The 19,019-nt window shown below is 37.9% G+C and overlaps 1 protein-coding gene and 1 pseudogene across 1 annotated transcript; one reads left to right on the forward strand and one right to left on the reverse strand.

The window, feature by feature from the left end:
- LOC103746310 overlaps positions 1-3,225 on the forward strand; it is a 131,148-nt pseudogene extending 127,923 nt beyond the window's left edge.
- A 6,812-nt stretch (positions 3,226-10,037) lies between these two features.
- Positions 10,038-18,395, reverse strand: LOC103746307 (pancreatic alpha-amylase). The gene is made up of 10 exons (XM_008848444.2): positions 18,187-18,395; positions 17,685-17,831; positions 16,310-16,498; positions 15,260-15,490; positions 14,500-14,633; positions 13,670-13,792; positions 13,472-13,571; positions 11,659-11,777; positions 11,433-11,558; positions 10,038-10,227 (listed from the first exon to the last, which is right to left on the reverse strand). Exons 1-10 carry the CDS (start codon positions 18,352-18,354, stop codon positions 10,038-10,040), a joined length of 1,527 nt encoding a protein of 508 aa, XP_008846666.1. The 5' UTR covers positions 18,355-18,395.
- Positions 18,396-19,019: the final 624 nt, after the last annotated feature.

Raw genomic sequence — 19,019 nt, forward strand, 5'->3', positions numbered from 1 at the left:
CATGTGTTTCTAATCTCTGTATATATGATTATTACTAGTCACAGCTGCTTACTCTCTGAGCTCCTTGGCATTTGAGCATGGATATAAAGTCATCAGGTAGATTTCAATGGTAATGTTTTTCACATCTACTAATTATTAAAGAGCAAATTTTTGTGCTTTGAAGAATTATTATTATTTTTATCATTGCTTTTTAAATTTTTAATTACTACATGATTAGAAGTAATTTATAATATATAGACATTCTCAGTTCTCTTCCTCTGGAGAACCCTGCCAAATACAGATAATATGTAGGTTCATGTACATATTCTTCTTTCTATGAAGAAGATATAGTAGATGCTACAAAGAAAGGATTCTGGCTTCAAAACTACCTTGGGGTTCTGTCCTTGAGGAACATCCCAGGCTTTTTATGCACTGCTATCTGTTATGACAAGGAGGTATTAGAAGCAGCTTTCTGTCTCACTTGACCTGAAAACTTTCTTAAGAAGAATCTCCTATGACTATTATAGGTGAGAATGTATTTGCCATTTGGGTTCTTTCACATTTTTCTTTTTACTACATGGGATGTGCTCTCTTTAGGAACTGGCTAATTGCAACAGGGCAGCCTTCGTAGGAGCTGTCCATTACTTACCTTTCCCTTTGCCCTTCCTGCCTTAATCCTTTGGCTGAAAAGAAGACTCACCCACATAATGTTAATATGTTAATATGTTAAAAGTTAAATCTTTCCCAGATTTACAGGACCCAGACATCTGGTGACATTTCATGTCCCTCCCTGCCCTCTGGTTCTATGCATCAGCTTACACAATACACAGAAATTCAAAAGAAGTTGCAGGAGCTGGCCCAAGAAAATTACAGTCCATTGTGATATTCCAGAAAAGAAGATTAAAGGACCCAGGCACCCAGGAACACTGCTCAGCATACAGCCTTCTTGGCCTCGTCTGCCTTTCTCCCCTGTAAAGCCCTTTAACTCCCCAGCCCACTTTGAAATTTGAGGTAATAGTTCCTCCATCTTTTCAAAATTACCAGTCCTGAAATGTACACAATTCCCTCCAAATGTCATATCTCATGTTAGTCTTGTAGTGCTGTAGAGCACTTACAATTTAATCCTGGTGTCATCTTTTTGAAAGACTTTACCATGCACTGATTTAATGACCAGATGAATTTTTAAAAAATATTTTATTCATTTTTTTTTATTTTATTTTATGTGTATGTGTGTATTCCCTACATGGAGGTAAATGCACTCGTGTCATGCAATGCCCGTGGAGGATAGAAGACACTGTCAGAGCCACTGGAACTGGAGTTATGACAGTTGTTAGCTGCGTTGTGGGTGCTGGGATTTGAACCCAGGTCTTCTGCAAGAACAAGCCAGTGTGCTTAACCGCTGAGCCATCTCTCCAGCCCCGACCAGATGAATTTTATGTGGAAATGGCAATGTCGACCCGATGGGATGGAGACATAGCTCAGCACCTTGCAGTCATCAGCAACAGCCTAGAGAGTTTCTCTCAGAGCTACATTTAGGCAAAACTGGGATTTCTGCCTTCAGAAAAAAGAATTTTGCTCCTACAGTCCGGGTATCCTAGTGCTCAGGCCTGTCCACCTATCCAGTCCACTGCCACTTACCGCAGCCTGGGCCCACTGGCCTCGGCTCGGCAGCTGCTGACTCCCGCGCGGCCTTGGTTGGGTACATCGGGACAGCCCTCTGCCACCCCACTGCCCAAGTTGATACCTGCAGCCCCTCGCCACTATAGCAAGGCGGCCGCCGACCCCAAAGACGACCCCAACTTCTTCAAGATAGTGGAGGGTTTCTTCAACCCTGGTGCCAGCATCCTGGAGGACAAGTGGGTAGAGGACCTGAAGACCCGGGACAGCATTGTGTCCTGCGGATCATCAAGCCCTGGAACCAGCTCAGCCCATGAGCCTCTCCTTCACCATCCTGCCCAGCTAACTACAGCTCCTGGGAAATCATCGAAGGCTGCTGGGCCCAGAACAACCAGCACCACACACCCTTCAAGGGAGTTTCCGTTTCAGCTCTGATGTGAGTGTGGGTGAAGTGGAAGCTCTGGTTTCGCTGATAACATGTAAGTGTGCAGTGGTTGATGTGCCATTTGGTGGTGCTAAAACAAGTGTTAAAGATCAATCTCAAGAGCTATGCAGATAATGAATCGTAGGAGGTCACACGGAGATTCACTATGGAGCAAAGAAGAGTTTCATTGGTCCTGACATTGATGTGCCTGCCCCATACATGACCACAGGCAAGTGGGAGATGTCTTGGATCACTGACACCTCTGCCAGCACCATAGGGCACTATGCTATTAATACACATGCCTGTGTAACTGGTAAACCCGTCAGTCAAGGAGGCATCCACCAGCTCAGCTCTGCTACTGGCCATGGTGTTTTCCACGGAATTGAAAAACTTCATTAATGCAGTCTCTTACATGAGAATTCTAGGAAGGAGACCAGAGTTTGGAGATAAGACATTTGTTGTTCAGGGATTTGGTAACCTGAACCTGCACTCTATATTTGTCTTGTTTTTGTGCTAGATGTGTTGGTGTCGATGAATCTGATCGAAATATATGGAATGAAGATGGTATTGGCCCCAAAGAACTAGAAGATTTCAAATTGCAACAAATCAATTCTGGGCTTCCCCAAAGCAAAGGTCTATGAAGGAAGCATCTTGGAGGCTGACTGTGACAGCCTGATCCCTGATGCCATATCCAGTGCACCCAGAATCAAATCCAAGATCATTCCTGAAGGAGCCAATGGACAGATCACTCCAGAAGCTGATAAGATTCTTCTGGAAAGGAACATCATGGTTTTTCCAGATCTTACCTAAATGCAAGAGGAGTGACAGTGTCTTACTTTGAGTGGCTAAGGAATCTAAATAATGTCATCTATGGCTGATTGACCTTCAGATATAAAAGGGACTCTACCAGTTGCTCATGTCTGCTCAAGGGAGCTTAGAAAGTAAAATTGGAAAGCATGGTGGAACTACTCCTGTGGTACCAAGAGCAGAGTTCCAGGACAAGATATCTTGTGCATCTGAGAAAGACATGGTGTACTCTGGTTTAATCTGCACAATGGAGTGATCTACAGGCAAATTATGCAACAGCCATGAAGTATAACTTGGGATTGGACCTGAGAACAGCTGCCCACATCAATGCCCTTGAGGAAGTCTTCAAGGTGTACAATGAAGCCAGTGTGACCTTCACAAAGACAGGTCGCAACTGACTTCCTCACTCTCCTCTTCACCTGTAACTTCTGCAGACCTATCACGTTTACATGTAATCACAGAAATCTTTTCTTGTGACTCATTAGATAATAGATGTTATTCTCAACATGTCAATTTGAAACAACCCCTTAAGAAAGAAGTTAGATTAGGAGATCATGTAAGCTGAGTGTAAAAGTAGAAATCATGCACACACAAAGCCACTTAGTTACTTTGCCTTTAAGTAAAGTCTGCCTCCTGGCTGTGCTGTTTTGCTCTGGGGCTCTTCCAACACTGCCAGTGCTGTTGCCAGGGAACGTAGTCAAAAGAAGTCAGTTCCTCACTGTTTCTCTGGACAAGTCTAGGAACTTTGACACATGTAAGAAGTGAGTGTATAGAATTTTCCAGTGGTGGCATGGTCCTCAAATGAGTTATTGCTCTTTTATGTCAATAAAATAACACAGTTTTATAAGTTGCAAACAAAGACAAAAGCTGTTTCTATTATAGATTTTATTTTTATGCTGCTGTAATAAAATTGCCATTTTCACTTATGCCCAATGTTTACTCAAGCAGTAAATAGCTAAAAGCATAATAAATGAAAAAGCTAGTACTTTTAATAACATAAAAACAGTATCATGTATAGCCACAAGTTGTCTAGCAAAAATGAAGAAGCATAGGTGGATTTTATTAAAGTATAAAGATGCTCAAAGAAAGAATAAATCTCACTTGAGCACATAGGTATGGGCTTCTCAAAGGAGAAGTCACAAGTATCTTTACTCTGGCTGTGTAAAAAGTTTCAATGACTCTCAAAAATACATCTCTAAAGGATCCCCCCGACCCCTTGACACTGAAAGATTTTTCTTTTGTAATAATTTGTAAAGAAGACTTAAGATGTGTACTGTTTAGAATTAAGTATGAGAGAAGAGTGCTTGGAACTAAACTTATACATATTTTGACACCAAGAATCCACAGTTTATTTATTATTTTTGATAAGGTGTCCATTGGAAAACATACTGTGTCCATGGGAAACCTGAGCTATATCTGTGGTATCTGAACTTTCCTGCCTTTATCAGTCTAAATGGTAACCAGACCCAGAGTGAAGGCTTTCTTCCCTTTCGTGTGCTTCCCTTCCCACTTTCGCATAATTTTCCCAGACTTTCTACCCAGTCTAAGAAACTGATTGGTAATAACAAAATCCTAGGAATCATAGTATTGACCTTAATTTTGGCAGATACTCAGATAATACCTCAATTCTCCTTTGGTCAGTCATGTTTCATGATTATCTAAATATAAATAAGAAAAAAAAAAGGACCTTAAAACTCCTACTGGAAGTGTGGTGGATGTGGTTATGGGACGGCAGCCATGTCCTCCTGATTCCAGTCTCATGATCTGATTAGTTGTAGATGTTTACCATAGAACTGATGGATAAGCATCAAAGTACTAGGTGACATTTTCAGTGTCTGTTCCTGCTTACTTCAGTTCTTAAATGGAATAACATAAAGTGAGATTTACCCATCAATGTCATGTTGACTAATGCAACATGCTTGTTAACTAATGCAATTATGACAGGTGGCTTACTGTGACTTCCTCTCTGTACATTTTAATCTACATAACTAGACCTCCTGATCTATCTACTGTCATTTCTGATCATTTACTCTGGGTAACCAGAATTCATGCTTTCTTGATAACTTCCCTCATTTTGGCTGAATTAAAATGCCAGTGCCCACTAATTTAACTCCCTCATCCCAAATACTGGGAATTAAATGTAATGACTCATCATTAATAAACACATGTTCTACTACTGAGTTCTGTTTTAAGCAGATTTTTTTCTTTTCACTTTGTGATTAGGTCTTACTAAGTTGTCCAAGCAGACCTTAACCTTGCTCTGTAGCCCAAGAAATACTTGAACTTGAAATTTCCTGTCAGTCTGCCAAGTACCTTTGGAATACATGCCTTTAGCATGATGCTCAGTTCAATTTACCCCTTAAGATGAAAACTCTGTTTGCTAGAATAGTTTTGTATTACAAATTAATTCTAACTGGACAATGATAATTTTCAATACAAATAATTGATTTTTTTCCTTCTGTGAAAAGGTAAAACATCAAATAGTTTGTGTTAGCAAGAATTAGTTCTAGGGACTGGAGAGATGGTTCAGTGGTTAAGAGGTCCCTCTTTCAGAATATCTGGGATCTATTCTCAGCACCCACATGGCAGGTAACCATCATCTGTAACTCCAGTCTCAGGGGATCTGACACCATCTTCTGACATAACATGGATACACACCCCCATATATGCAGACACTACATTCATACACATAAAATAGCTAAAGGCTACATAACAAGCAACAATGCCAGACAGGCGATACCTTCTTTTGAGTTGTTGTCCAGGGTGGCCAAAGGGATTCACAGATAGTAACCCAGCATAGAACTGGGAAAATGAACAGCAGATCCCAATGAGATGGCTCAGCGGTTAAGAGCACTGACTGCCCTTGCAGAGGACCTGGGATCCTTTCCCAGTACCCACATGGCAGCTAGGAACCGTCCTTAACTCCAATTCCAGGGGAATCCGAAGCCCCATTCTGACCTCCGCAGCATTGCACAACACGGGTGCACTCACATACATGCAGGCAATACATCCATACAAATAAAAAACTAATTAAAAAAATAGAATAATTAAAACTAAAGACCAAACTTCCATATCATAGTTCTATAGATATAGTGAGAAATCAAAAGGAAGAAACTGGTAATAAGTTCTTACAAATGAGATAGTATTTCAAAACTTAAGAATATAGTAAAAATGGATTTCAAATTTATTTTACTCAGTATGGTTTATTTTCCCATGCTTGCTGTACTAGCTTGTTTACAAAAACAGTCAACTCACCAAGAATAGATTGCTCATGTGGTTTTAAAATCCTGAAACTACAGTGGGCAACCACTCTAACTTTCCCCTAGATTTTCAACATAAGAAATCAGAGATAATCAATCATGAATCAATTGGGGAAAAGTAGAGTAATATGAGAGAACTGTTTCTACCCGGAAACTTAATTTCCACCAGAAATGCCTTCCATGTAAAACTGGCATTTGCAAGTTTTCCTTTCTCTTTCAGTACCTCACATCATTTCACAACTAACTGGTGAGCTAATTCACAATATGTTCAAGAGACTGTCTGGAAACTATGGACACAATAGAGAGCAAAACAAACATTCCTCCAAGTGCTGCAGTGAAGGGTGAGAGGAAAAATGCACATAGTCATGACAGTAAACAAATGTCCTGGGTAAACTTATATGGAATTAACCAACCGCTGATTAAGTTTGAAATGACAAATGGAAATGAATTAGAGAAAGAGAGAAGGAACCTACCAAGTGTAAGGAGTAAAATGTTCCCTGTGTTGAACTTGTGGAGCTAAGAGGGACTGGTTGAGTATAAGTAGCTCAAAGGTCAGTTTGACTGGAGAACAGAGGTTAAAGAGGAGAGGTTTGTAAGGAGAGGTTTCAGATACAGGCTTAATTGTCCTATCAGAGGTTTGGCCTATTTTATCTTATAGTAAAAGTAATCTACGGATAAGATTTGGAAACATCATTGTGGTGTGGTGACAGTGCAGGGTTCTGTGATCTGAAAGTCACTCAGATTTCATGTTATATAATGCAAAGTTAAAGGAAGGGCCAAAATGTTGCAATCAACTTTCTAATAACAAACAGCTATATTTTAAAAATGAAAATTTCAACTCCTAGATACCTTTCATGTTTTACTCCCTGGAAAATCTCTTTAACATTTACACAAAAATATTCCCATCTGCAAATGCTATTATACCATCATAGAATCTCTTTGAAGTATCTTTTTTAAAATTTCCTCACATATCAATGTTGTTCATATATCCCCTTTTTTGTTCATGGTGAAGATATGTCTTCATCACTATATGAATATCACAAGCATGCTACTCTACACCCTTGCCAAATATTAGAGAATTCTCAAGGGGGTCTTTAGTTTATATGATGATAGCATATATGATGATGAGTATATTGAGAATTATTGAAAAATACTTATTAAAATGAAGGAAATACTTTAGATTTCTAACTTAGCAATAAGAATTACAATGTAGTGAAAATTTTATTTAATAAAAACTGGTGATTTAGCAGCTGCTGTTTAGACGTTCTTGCTTCTGGCTGTTTGTGTTTTTATAGTAGATGGAATCCCACTGAAATGGGCCAACAGCCCATGGAAAATTGATGATGCAGAGACCCATAAGTTCAGTGCCTTGCCACAATAAAAGGAAGATCATCCCACATCTACCACCCCTTTTAAGGCTCAGTAACTTTTGCAGAAGTGGTTGGCAGAAAGAATGTAAGAGCCAGAGGAAGGGGTGGAGTGTTACCTGGAAGTGTCCTCTGACCACTATGCCAGCAAGCTATAGCCACACCTCCTTCCTGTGCTCAACAAGGAGTTGAGGCGAAAGTCAATTACCCCTTCTGTCCAATCAGTCCATCTTAGCTGTATGTGGAGGACAGACTAAGGACATATAAGCAGAGAATGCCAGGAGGCCCATCTCTCACCATTTTCTATGACTGTCTGGAAATCAAAGGATCTATATTTGAATGTGGACTTACTAGTACAGCAGTAAATGGTGGGGGGAGCACACATTCCACTGTAAATAAATCCCCTACCCTATGCTTGGTTAAAAAAATATATAAAGAAAATGATAGGTGTTTGGATGGATAGGGGAATGTCTGGGGACACTGACTTAGCTCAGTGGGCCTTAACACCCTGTGGACAGAGTATATGGGTTCCATTGTGGGGCTATGGGAGGGGTCTGATGGAGACAGGGCTAAAAGATGATTCAGATTGTTGGAGATATTCTATATGAAATACAACAAAATGCAATAAAAACAGATTTTAAAAATTAGCAAATAATAAAAGACTTAAAAATTTAAAAAACAAATGGTGATTTAATTTTGGATACATTAAACATGAGATGTCCAAAAAACACTGAACTAGGACAAGACAAGCATTGGAACCATGTTTAGGAGCTGGACACTTAAGAAAAGTTCTGCACCAGAGAGACAGAATTCCACACAAAGGACTTTCTTGTAAATCTGCAGAAATCTGGGGAGATGGGGCTGAAGAGATGTCTCAACTGTTACTCATCAGTGTATGGGAGGTTTCTTCCTGGTAGGGCAGATGTGATGAGACCCCATCTTCCCTAGGCAGTTTTCTTGAACTTTGAGAGGGTGATTGATCAGGATTGCCAGCTGTGAATGATTACTGCATCCTGAAAATCCCTGCAGATATGTTCTGTTTCATAAAAGTTATATAAGTAGTGGAAGGTGTAGCTCAAAATCCTGTGTCCTGAAGTGGCTGCTATCTCTCACAGCAGCTCTGCATGAGTGTACAGGTGAAGAATGTGGAAGTTATTTTTTCTATTTATACTTCAGAATAAAAATTAAGCCCTGACAGCTATGAGATTTAGGTGAGAGCAGCAAAAACACTGTAAAGCTCAATTTAAAGAAGAATGTTACAAAGGGAGAATGAGGATGAAAACTGGAGCACAAAGTTTGTGAAAATTTTTAGTGCAGATCTGCTAGAGATAAAGTGAAAGAACAAAGAAGCATGAAAGATCAAGTTAACGGAACATGAAGGAAATGAGAGGAAAGATAGAGAGGGAATGAAGAGATTTCTATGAGCTCAAAATAAGTCAAATTCTTCATTGAAAAATGTATGTTTCTTAAATTTTAACACTGTTAATAGAAAAGTGCTTTTATAGTGTGTTCTTTAATTTCTTTTTATTCAATGTTGGTGTATTTCATACAGAAAATCTCAATCAATCTTAATCATTTTTACACCCTCTGCCCCACTGGCACCCACCCATTGCCCGCACTGGAATGCATACATTCTATCATCTGTGTTAGTTTCTATTATATCAAGTTAGTGTCCCCAGATGTTCCTCAGTGCAAGTTCATCTGCTAAGGTCTAGTCAGTTTATGGAGAGTCCCTCACTTTAGGAATTTCAGTTCTTGCTTATCTAGCAGTAATTACTTGTCTATACTTCTTCAGCTAAAATTGGGGTTTGCTGTCCATTTTCCCAATTCTATGCTGGATTTTTGTCTGCTTGTATTTCTATGGAATTTGTGTATGCTGACCCCACTGGTATAGATTCATGTGAGCAGGGTACCCAGAACTTTTAGGACTCTGTTTTCATATGGTCACGTACTTCCTCACTAGCTCTTACATTCTTTTTGTTTACTTTTCCACAATCCACCCTGAGCCCTGGGTGGGTGAGGTTTATTACAGGAGTGCTGTACAAGGACCAGCATTCTTCACATTCTTTAAATAAAAGAAAAAAACTGTGTTTCTTTGATGATTATAGTTAAGTATGTTATTATTAATAGAATAAACATTCTATGCGATAAGTATATATAAACATAAATTTGAAATACACAGCGAACAAATAATTTTAAAGACTAATTAGCTTCTAGAGAGTCTTCTAAATCACAAGAGAAACTGTCAAGATGTCTTAGAATTGTGTAATTATATGTGATTTTAAGAGTTTTTAAAACTTTCTCCAATTGACAGCTAAAAGCTTTCACTCAAGAGTAATGAAGTATAGAAACTGAGGTGTAATCAGGACAAAGGCAAGGACAGCGTAAAAGGGAACGCCATGCCAGACTGGAACCAGTGGGAAAAGGAGAGAACAAGAACCAACTCCTGAGGGTGGTTCAATGACCCACACCCACACCTGCACTCTCTCCCACACAGTAATAGTAAATACATATTAACAAGACATATATATGTGAAAATAAGCAAAGTTGAATGATACTCTCTCTATATATTTATTCAGAGCTTTATAATTTTGATTCAGCATGGATGGCAATAAATGGGTCCTCAGCAGAATTACTTATGGAAAACTGAGCCGTTCCATCCCCGGAAACCTGGACTTTAATTCCTGTGCAACTGCCATTGATTTTGTCTCCAGAAATGACATCACAGTATGTGCCAGCAGGAAGACCAGTCTGTAACCTTGCTGACAGAGACCTGAAAACAGAAATGGGTAACATTTAACTTAAGTTCAACACAGTCAAGTGCACGAGGAACAACAATCTCTAATTGATCCCAAAACTTTGTGCTGGGGAACTGCAAGCAGAAAAGGTCTCGGTGAGAAAATTCCACACGAACACATCTCCAGTGGGATGAAAACATTATTGGGAACATGTCATCTTTTCACAGCCTAGCAGATTCCCAGACTGTGGGGAATTCTACCAAGTAGTGAAAGTCATAGAGTGTCAGTGTAGGTTTCAGATAAAACCACCACCTGTGAGGAACATATTCATTTAAAATTTGTCCTCTGCTGACCTAAAGAAAACACTAATTAATTTTAGGAATGGTAATGGCATCATTTCTCCAAAACTTGCTTGCTTGTTTGCTGCTAAAACCTGGGGCTAGAGGGTAAAATAATCTAGATTTGCTGTGGAGAAATACAGTTTGAAATATAAAACTATTTTTACAAATTTATTTTCATTCTTCCACATAGAAGATGAAAGAAATTACAGATCTAGCTATATGTTTGTAACTAAAGTAATGATACAATTATTTCCTTTTCAGCAATAAATTAGGATTTATGCTCAATATAATTTAAACATGAGTAGAAGTTGAATTTGGAGAGATTTCATCTGCTTGCATAGTGATTCTCTGAGCTATAGTCCTACACATGAGGTGATCATTAATGCAGATAGGATGTTATTGTCCCAAATGAAAGGACATTAATGAAAGTTTTAGAAGCTGAATTAGGTACCCCTGAAAGCAAGAATATATCATGAGGAAGTACAGATATATTTCAAAAACCTTTATCATACAGAAATAGACCCCTGAAGACTATCAGAAGAATGGATAAAATAACTATTGACATTCAGATACTCTAATACTCACTCTGTACATTCTTTAGTGATTTTGTCTCTTATGATTGTGTGTTTCATGGGGTGCGTTTTATCAGCATTAAATGCGAATGTAAATGAATGACATTCTAAGAATACACAAGAGTTCTACTTGAAATATTGGGAAAATGAGAACATGACACAAGAAACAGAAACTTTGTATTGTCTGCAATTTTCAGATCTCTTTGTTTCCTTCAATTTATTAATATAAAAATTCTCAGATATGAATATTTCTAATGATCAGAGAAAGTAAAGAATGATACATGAATATAACAGTAAAAAATCCTGTTTCAATTGGTATCTACTTACCAGTCATCATTGTTAAAGACAATGAAGCCTCTGTTTCCTCTTCCAAAAGCTACTTGGTTGCTGCCATTGTCCCACCAGTTTGCAAATGGCTGGCTTTGAACTACATTTCTGAAGGCAACCATGTTCCTGAAAGCACAAACATGTCAAATTCTGGTACCCTAAAGCTTCAATGACTTAAAATGAAATGTTATGGAATGAGATAATATTTCATAGGACATGTTCCCACCTGATTTGCCGCCACCGATGTTCACACACCCAGCCGTTTCCACAAGTGGTATCTGCATTAATGGTCACTTCTTTGATGGCACCGTTGTTATTTGGTGGTCCAATCCAATCATTAACATCCTTAATTATCGAAAATAATTCAGGTTTTTAATACATATGCATTTAACTGTTCCTTTTCCACCATTTCAAATCTGATCAGTTGTGCTACTTGTGTCTCTGAGCTTTCTATTTAGAGTCTAACTCCTTCATATCTTTATACACCTTTGTTGAGTCTTTATCATCTGTGCATATGCTGGTTCTCTACTACCTTATTTCAAACACCTGGAGCCATTTTTCAGCCTCTCATAATTTCCTATGCAACAGCGTCTCCATACCACAATCAGCTCTTCTGCGTCACTCAAAAGGCAAGACTATCCATGTCAGGAACACGAAGATTAAAGCAGAGCCGCAGGTTAACTCTGTTTTAGAATACTGTTTAATGCATGTAACATTTCTGTGCTGAGTTTCTTTATTTGTAAAGCAGAGAGATGCTGTTGTTTTCTATAAAAATTAAACAATGTACATTAAAAAATATGGATGGAATAACTCCCAACTTGATACTGGTTGATCTCATTCTACCTTTTGGGTAAATATGTGAATTAATATAATCTGATATTCATTAATAAATTTAACAAACTTTAAATAAGCATTTTTGGATGGAAAGATATTTCTATGTTGAAAAGCACATGGTAAGTCTAGGCCAGATATTCATTGCAAAGTGTAATATCTGATGAATTATGAATAAGTCTAATAGATATTTTAATATAGACTCACATGCTAAAGATGTGAATACATGTGTATCTGAATGAATATACGCAAAGGAAAATGGAAAGATTCTGTGATTATTGATTATGATTTATCAGTTCATCAGAGCTTGACACAATTTAAATAATCCTACATGAAAGCTTTTCCACAATGTTATATCATTTTATAAAGAGCTGAGGTGTTCTAAAACAGAAAAGAATATAGAAAAAATATTTTTCTAACTTATACTAAGGAGACATTTCTATTTTATATTTTTAATTTCTGTATTTATCTATAATCTACATGTTAAATAGAAAAATTCCCAGTTTTTTCAATACCACATGGCCTTGTTCCAAAGTTGATTTTTTTATGTATCTAACAATTTCCCAAATAGTTTTCTCATCCTTACCATTTGTGAAATAGTTGGCAAATTTCTGTTCTTTGACTTTCATATTTTACTCTCCCTTCTTACTTTCCTTAGTTAACCTCAGATCAAATGAATTATTTCTACCCATTTCATAGAAAAAAAATAAATATTTTAAACTATTTACGTTCATCATGTCATAGGCAGAAAGTGTTTAAATTTTCAGGTGTTAGTATATACAAGCCCCATATCTACTCTACAAAACAGGGATTTATCAGACATACTTGTTTACTTTCTGAAAGTTGTTTCTATTCATAAATTTTTACTGTCAGATATATCTTTACAATCCTTATATTACAAAAACATAGGGAACAAATGCTTGATAATAAATATTGCATGTATAGCTTCAAGTGATATAAAAAAAAGAACAGCTTTTTTAATTTATTTTTTTCTCTGTACAAGTATATTGCCTGAGTGTGTGTGAATGCACTTTGTCCTGCAAGGCTGTGGAGGTCAGAAGAGGGCATTGGATTCCCCTGGATGGTTATTAGGCACCACCTGGATCCTCTCCAAGGGCAGTCAGTTCTCTTAACTGCTGGGTCATCTCTCCCAAGAACTGCTTCTTTTCTTGAGAAAAAAATGTAGTTTGAACAATACTCAAACTTACTTTTCCATTCTCAAAACGTCTATCCCAACGGTAACTTGACATGACTCGTGTGAAACCATATGGATGAGCCAGCATGAATCCAACAGCCATTTTATACAGTCTGAAAGTCACAAAATATTATTACAGGAGACAAAAAAAGAGTAATTTTTGCTGTGATAAATGGCAGGTTGCAAACAGCGAAAACTTTATTTTTCCTACCTAGCATCCCAGAATGTCAGAATGGATGCTCCTCCAGCCCCATGTCCTCTCTGGTTATCATGGTTATCCACAAAGACAAGGGCTCTGTCGGTAGGCATCATACCCCAACCTTCTCCCCAGTTCCTATTAAAAAATGCATGCATTATTTTTTACAATGATTTATAGTAATTTAAATCTGCCACTCTGTATATGGCATCAGCTTAATTCTATAATTAAATGATTTTCATAACAATAATATTTTATATGTAGATATTCATATATACCTATGTAATTAGCAAATGGTTTCTATGCTAATATGTGCAGGAACATTATTTGGAGTTAATTCATGTTACCATAGACTATATGTAGTATTTAAAAAATTCCATTAGAGTTTTTCAGCATATTTAAATGTCCTTGAAGAGGGTAAACATTCATATCACATGAAAGGGAATGAAAAACTGGATTCAAATCTGTTCTGTTGTGTGTCCTGACTTCAAAATTTCAAAGTATTTTTTGATGTGTTTAAATTCAAGAATATGGTCAAAATGTAAGTACACTAAGCAGTATTCTCTTAATAATAACCTGACTTTGATATATTATAGAGAAGCATTATCAAAATTTAGTACATTCATACTGCAGGTAAAATCTTTTGATGATGTTTAGAGTTCCTAGAAGGCATGCTCATGACTGAAATTTTAAATGTAAAAGTGAACTTGGGGAACAGTAAACCGCCTTGGTAATACATTTATTGATAGAGAAATAAATTATAATGCCCTATAATGGTAACTCAAATTGAGGCAATACGGCAGTAGGTCTGTGGTAGATAAAATGACAAATTGTTGCGTATTTACTTCAAGTACGCCATCTTCTCTCCATTCCACTTGCGGATAACTGTGCCCAGTTTTGCTCCAAACTTGAATTCTGTCACACGGCCATTTCCAAAGTACTCATTGCTTTTAATTGCCTCATTACCCAGATCAATAACCTGGTAGAGATACAACGACAACCGTTATTTGAATAAAACAACCTTAAATCACCATAATGAAAAAATAATATAGTATATGAAGTTTTAAGGCATTTATTCTATTGGAATCTTAAATTACTACATGAAATGAAACCTAAGGTCACTTCTCGTCTTGTAACATGATTGACACTAGCTAGACTTCCACATAATTGAGAATTCAATAGATCACACTAAATTAGAACTCAGATGAACATTTTCAGCACTTTTAATCTTGTTTCTGGAAGGAAACAAGGATAACTATTATCTTTCACTCACTGCAAAGACAATATTTCCTGAATAGAAAGCTTCATGTCTTGACCTAAATACTTACAGAAGTAGTAACAACATTCAGAATTCAAACTTAGATAAACTGACTTGAGAAAGCAACATCCATAGTTTCCCACCATCAATGAAATTTACAAGCTGAACTAATTCTCCTCACTACCTCGGAACCCCTGTGGTAAAGAATTAAGCATGTCCTCTCTGAATAGTAAAAACTTAAAGAGTGGTGAAGTAGGAAAGTGATCACACATTAAGTGAATTCTGTCATCTATTTACAAGGTACAAGCCTGGTATCGCTCTAAACACACACGTTAGTATTGCTTTACCTCTTGAAAAATGAAAGGTCTACTTCCTTGAGAGAACCATTTTGTATTTAGATTATGCAGTTTATTCAGAATTGCCTTTATGTCTCCAGGCCACATGTGCTTAGCAGCATCAAGTCTGAACCCTGCCACACCAATATCAATGAGATTGTTCATATAGTCAGCAATCGTGGTGCGAACATAATCTTTCTCAAGGGCAAGATCCAGAAGGCCTAAAAGATGACAATTTCTGACCTGTGGAGGCAAAAAATGCAGTGAACGAGTTATGCACCGTCTACACTCAACTGAGATAGTATTTGAGGTGCATTTATTAAGCCGCTGATCAGCAGATAAGTACATGATGACTGTATGTAAGACTTTGGGAAAATAAATATTTTACTGCAGATAAACCTTTGATATATTTTCTAATATAAAATTGAAAGTATTATAAATAAAATAGTTAAACATTTTAATTTATTACAGAATTTTGTCTTTCATTCTTTCCTGTCTTTCATTCCTCTTCTCTTTCTTCGCTTTCATTCAACTTTCTTTCTTACCACTTCCTTTCTCACTTTTCTTCATTTTATGCAGTAAAGAGTACCAAGCCAATGACTCTGTAAATGTCAAGCACATGCCTTGCCACTGAACTCCATCTACAGCCCCATGATTAAGGAAAGTATTGGAATATTGATTTGAGTTTCTACTCTTTTTCAAAAATATTATATTTATTTGTATTTTATGTGTATACGTGTATTGCCCGCATTTAGGTAGGTGCACCATGTCCTACAATGCCCGCCTAGGACAGAAGAGGTTATTGGATCTCATGGAACTGGTATTACAGACATTTGTTAGCTGCCATGTGGGTGCTGGGATTCGAACCCAGGTCCTCTGCAAAACCAACCAGTGTTCTTAACTGCTGAGCCATCTCTCCATGCCCGAGTTTCTAATCTTTAAGCATTCTCTTCTATAAAGCTCTTCTCATAAAAAAAAATAATCGAACCTATGTCAAGTACGGTATTCCATAACTGCCACCTGCGCACTTAGACATATAGAATGTTTTTCATTCATTATTACCTGATTAGCGTCGTTATAGTTATTAATTCCTCCATTGCATTTGCCATCGTTAAAATCCCAGCCAGAGTACGGAACTGCTGGAAAGTCCCTGTTGTTAGGGTTGTAGTAACTGCCACACGTGCTGCTTGTTCCTGCAGCGTTGCCTGTGCTGCACATGTGATTGATGACGGCATCCACATAAATGCGGACCTGAGAAGGGAAGTGTGCGCTTCAGTTAGAAATGTATCGCTGCTTTGGATGACCGGTACAATATGCTAAGGAAACCCTAAAGTGTTCTGTTTTGTATTGTTTGTTTCTTTGGGCTGTTTTGTACTTTATCATACACAAGAACGAAATTTTAGTGTGAAAGGAAATTTTGTGAAATGAATACCAATGATGGTCTTAATATTTACTCAAGAATTTGCATTATAAGTGGAGTAAACAGAAACATCTTTACAAACAAAAGGAAAGATCAATTTCTGAGGAAGTCAGCATTAGTAGAAAACTTGAAACGTATTTACATGAAATTCCACTATGTCATACTGAGAGAGAAGACAGTACTCTCTGCTTACAACCTTAAGAAAAGGTGCATATTTGCCATCATTATACAGAAAAATTACTTTTTTTTTATGATGGAGAACAATGTTCTAGAAGAAAATCCTGGAGTTGTCTGTGTACAATAAACTCACTAAAACATGCATCTTATTGTTATACCTGGAACAGTTGCTCACCAGGGAGTGTTACTAGGAAGTATATGTTGTTACAAGGGCTAAGAGCCTGTACTACTTTGCTTCTCCAATGCTGTGACAAAACATGCTGACAAATACCAACTTGGGGAGGAAGGGGTTTATTCAGCTTACATCTTGCAGGTCACAGTTCGTCAGGGAGCCCAAGGTAGGAACTCAGGGCAAGAACTTGGAGACAGGAGCTGGAGGATAGGCCATGGAGGAACACTGCTTTCTGGATTGCTCCCTGGCCTCTGATCAGCCTGCTTTCTTATTGAACACAGGCCCAATTGCACAGGGGTGGTACCATCCACAGTAGGCTGGCCCCTCCCACATCACACATCAATCAAGAAGCTGCCCCACAGACACGGCCACAGGCCAATCATGTGGAGGCAATTCCCAACTGAGGCTCCCCCAAGCCAGGTGTGTCAAGTTGACACTAAAGCTATCCAGCACAGAGCCAAAATTTGATTCACAAATATCCCTCTTTAAACAGTTAAGAGGACATTTGGAAAAATTTTCCAAAGGGTGATAATAGGCTGCAGTGGGCATTTGGAGTTACAAATCAAACAAAAAGTAAAAATACTAAATTATGAAACTAATCACACTGAAGAAAACAGAGAGAAATATTTCATATATGATGATTTGGAAGCAAACACGAATGTACTTACACCAACGTTGTTGCACCTCGTCACCATGTCTCTGAATTCGTTTTCATTTCCAGACCTTGTGCAGATTTTGTAGCTAATTGGTTGATATCTTTCATACCAGGGCCTTGAAGGGTTGTGAATTACAACATTTTCATTAGGTGGAGAGACCTATTAATAAAAATGATTACAATGATTATCATAATATTGCTTACTTTACCTAAAATGATCCTGCAGAAACTAATCAAGGATCCAATGCTACTTCTTAGGTCTCTGTGTGTGTGTGTGTGTGTGTGTGTGTGTGTGTGTGTGTGCAGCTGCATTTCTCTATAACCTGGGACACTGACAGCACATTGGGAAGTCCTCTGATGTCCCAAAACAAAATATAATGGTGCCTGCTAGAAAAATCCGCCCCCCAAACTTAAGTAGGATGTGAAATATTGCTCCTGATTCACTAATATCGACTAGCATGCAGTTTTATATAAGCTCAGTAAACTCTGCTGCTTAAATCGTGAACAACATTTACCTGGACCCCTCCAAATCCTTTGGGACCTAAGTATCGCTCACATTCCTTGGCAATATCAACCCAGCGCCACTCAAACAGGTGGACAATGGACGTCCGGCCGTACTGAGTGTGGGGGTCATATTGCGCCCAGCAGAACCCGACGAGTGAGAGCAGCAGAAGGAACTTCATCTTGCTTGAAGTTGTCAGTGTTCTGTCCAGCAGTTATTTATATTCCTGCAATTAGGACAGTTTACAAAGTAAATGTTAAGAATAAATATTTAGAGTACAAGGTGTTTATTCTTAATCTGAAAGAGATTAGCAATAACGGTGTTAACAGGTGAAGAGCATTCAGAAAACTCCCACAGGGGAAGAAACTGAATGTCCTTGGTAGACACGCATTGTGTGGTTAATGTTAGATATAATGTCTGATGTTCTGCACTAATACGAGGAAAATTACAGTTGTACCAAATTGCTATGGTTATCTACCTGAAAACATTTAAAAATCCCATTCCAAATAGAAGTTGGATAACCAATTCAGTTCTGTTTGCTGCCCATACTCAAAATAATTTTAATTATTGAACGTGGGCTTAATTTTTCAGAAACTGCCATGCATGGAGGCACACAGCTGCAATGCCAGAGCTAGAGAGGATGAGACGTGAGGTCTGTGAGTTCAAGGCAAGCCTGGGCTCCATACCAAGGCCTTGCATAGAGACAAATAAAGAAGTTATAGATGACATGATATTGAAATGTCCAAGATTTTAGAAGTAAACATTTTACCCTCCAGCAATCATGGATTAATCTGTGGCCAGAAGGAGTTGCATTGTGAAAGTGATAGTTTACCCCCTTAGCCAGAT

The sequence above is a fragment of the Nannospalax galili genome, unplaced genomic scaffold (assembly GCF_000622305.1).
Source record: "Nannospalax galili isolate Female #2095 unplaced genomic scaffold, S.galili_v1.0 scaffold1484, whole genome shotgun sequence".
NCBI classification, from domain to species: domain Eukaryota; kingdom Metazoa; phylum Chordata; class Mammalia; order Rodentia; family Spalacidae; genus Nannospalax; species Nannospalax galili.

What these genes read in the sequence shown, in the direction of transcription:
- LOC103746307 (XM_008848444.2), bottom strand. Translation starts at nt 18,354, where the DNA reads ATGAAGTTCCTTCTGCTGCTCTCACTCGTCGGGTTCTGCTGGGCGCAA. An exon ending in AAGGATTTGGAGGGGTCCAG is followed by an intron (nt 17,832 to 18,186) that starts GTAAATGTTGTT and finishes TTTTATTAATAG; the next exon opens with GTCTCTCCACCTAATGAAAA. An exon ending in ACTATAACGACGCTAATCAG is followed by an intron (nt 15,491 to 16,309) that starts GTAATAATGAAT and finishes TTGCCTCCACAG; the next exon opens with GTCAGAAATTGTCATCTTTT.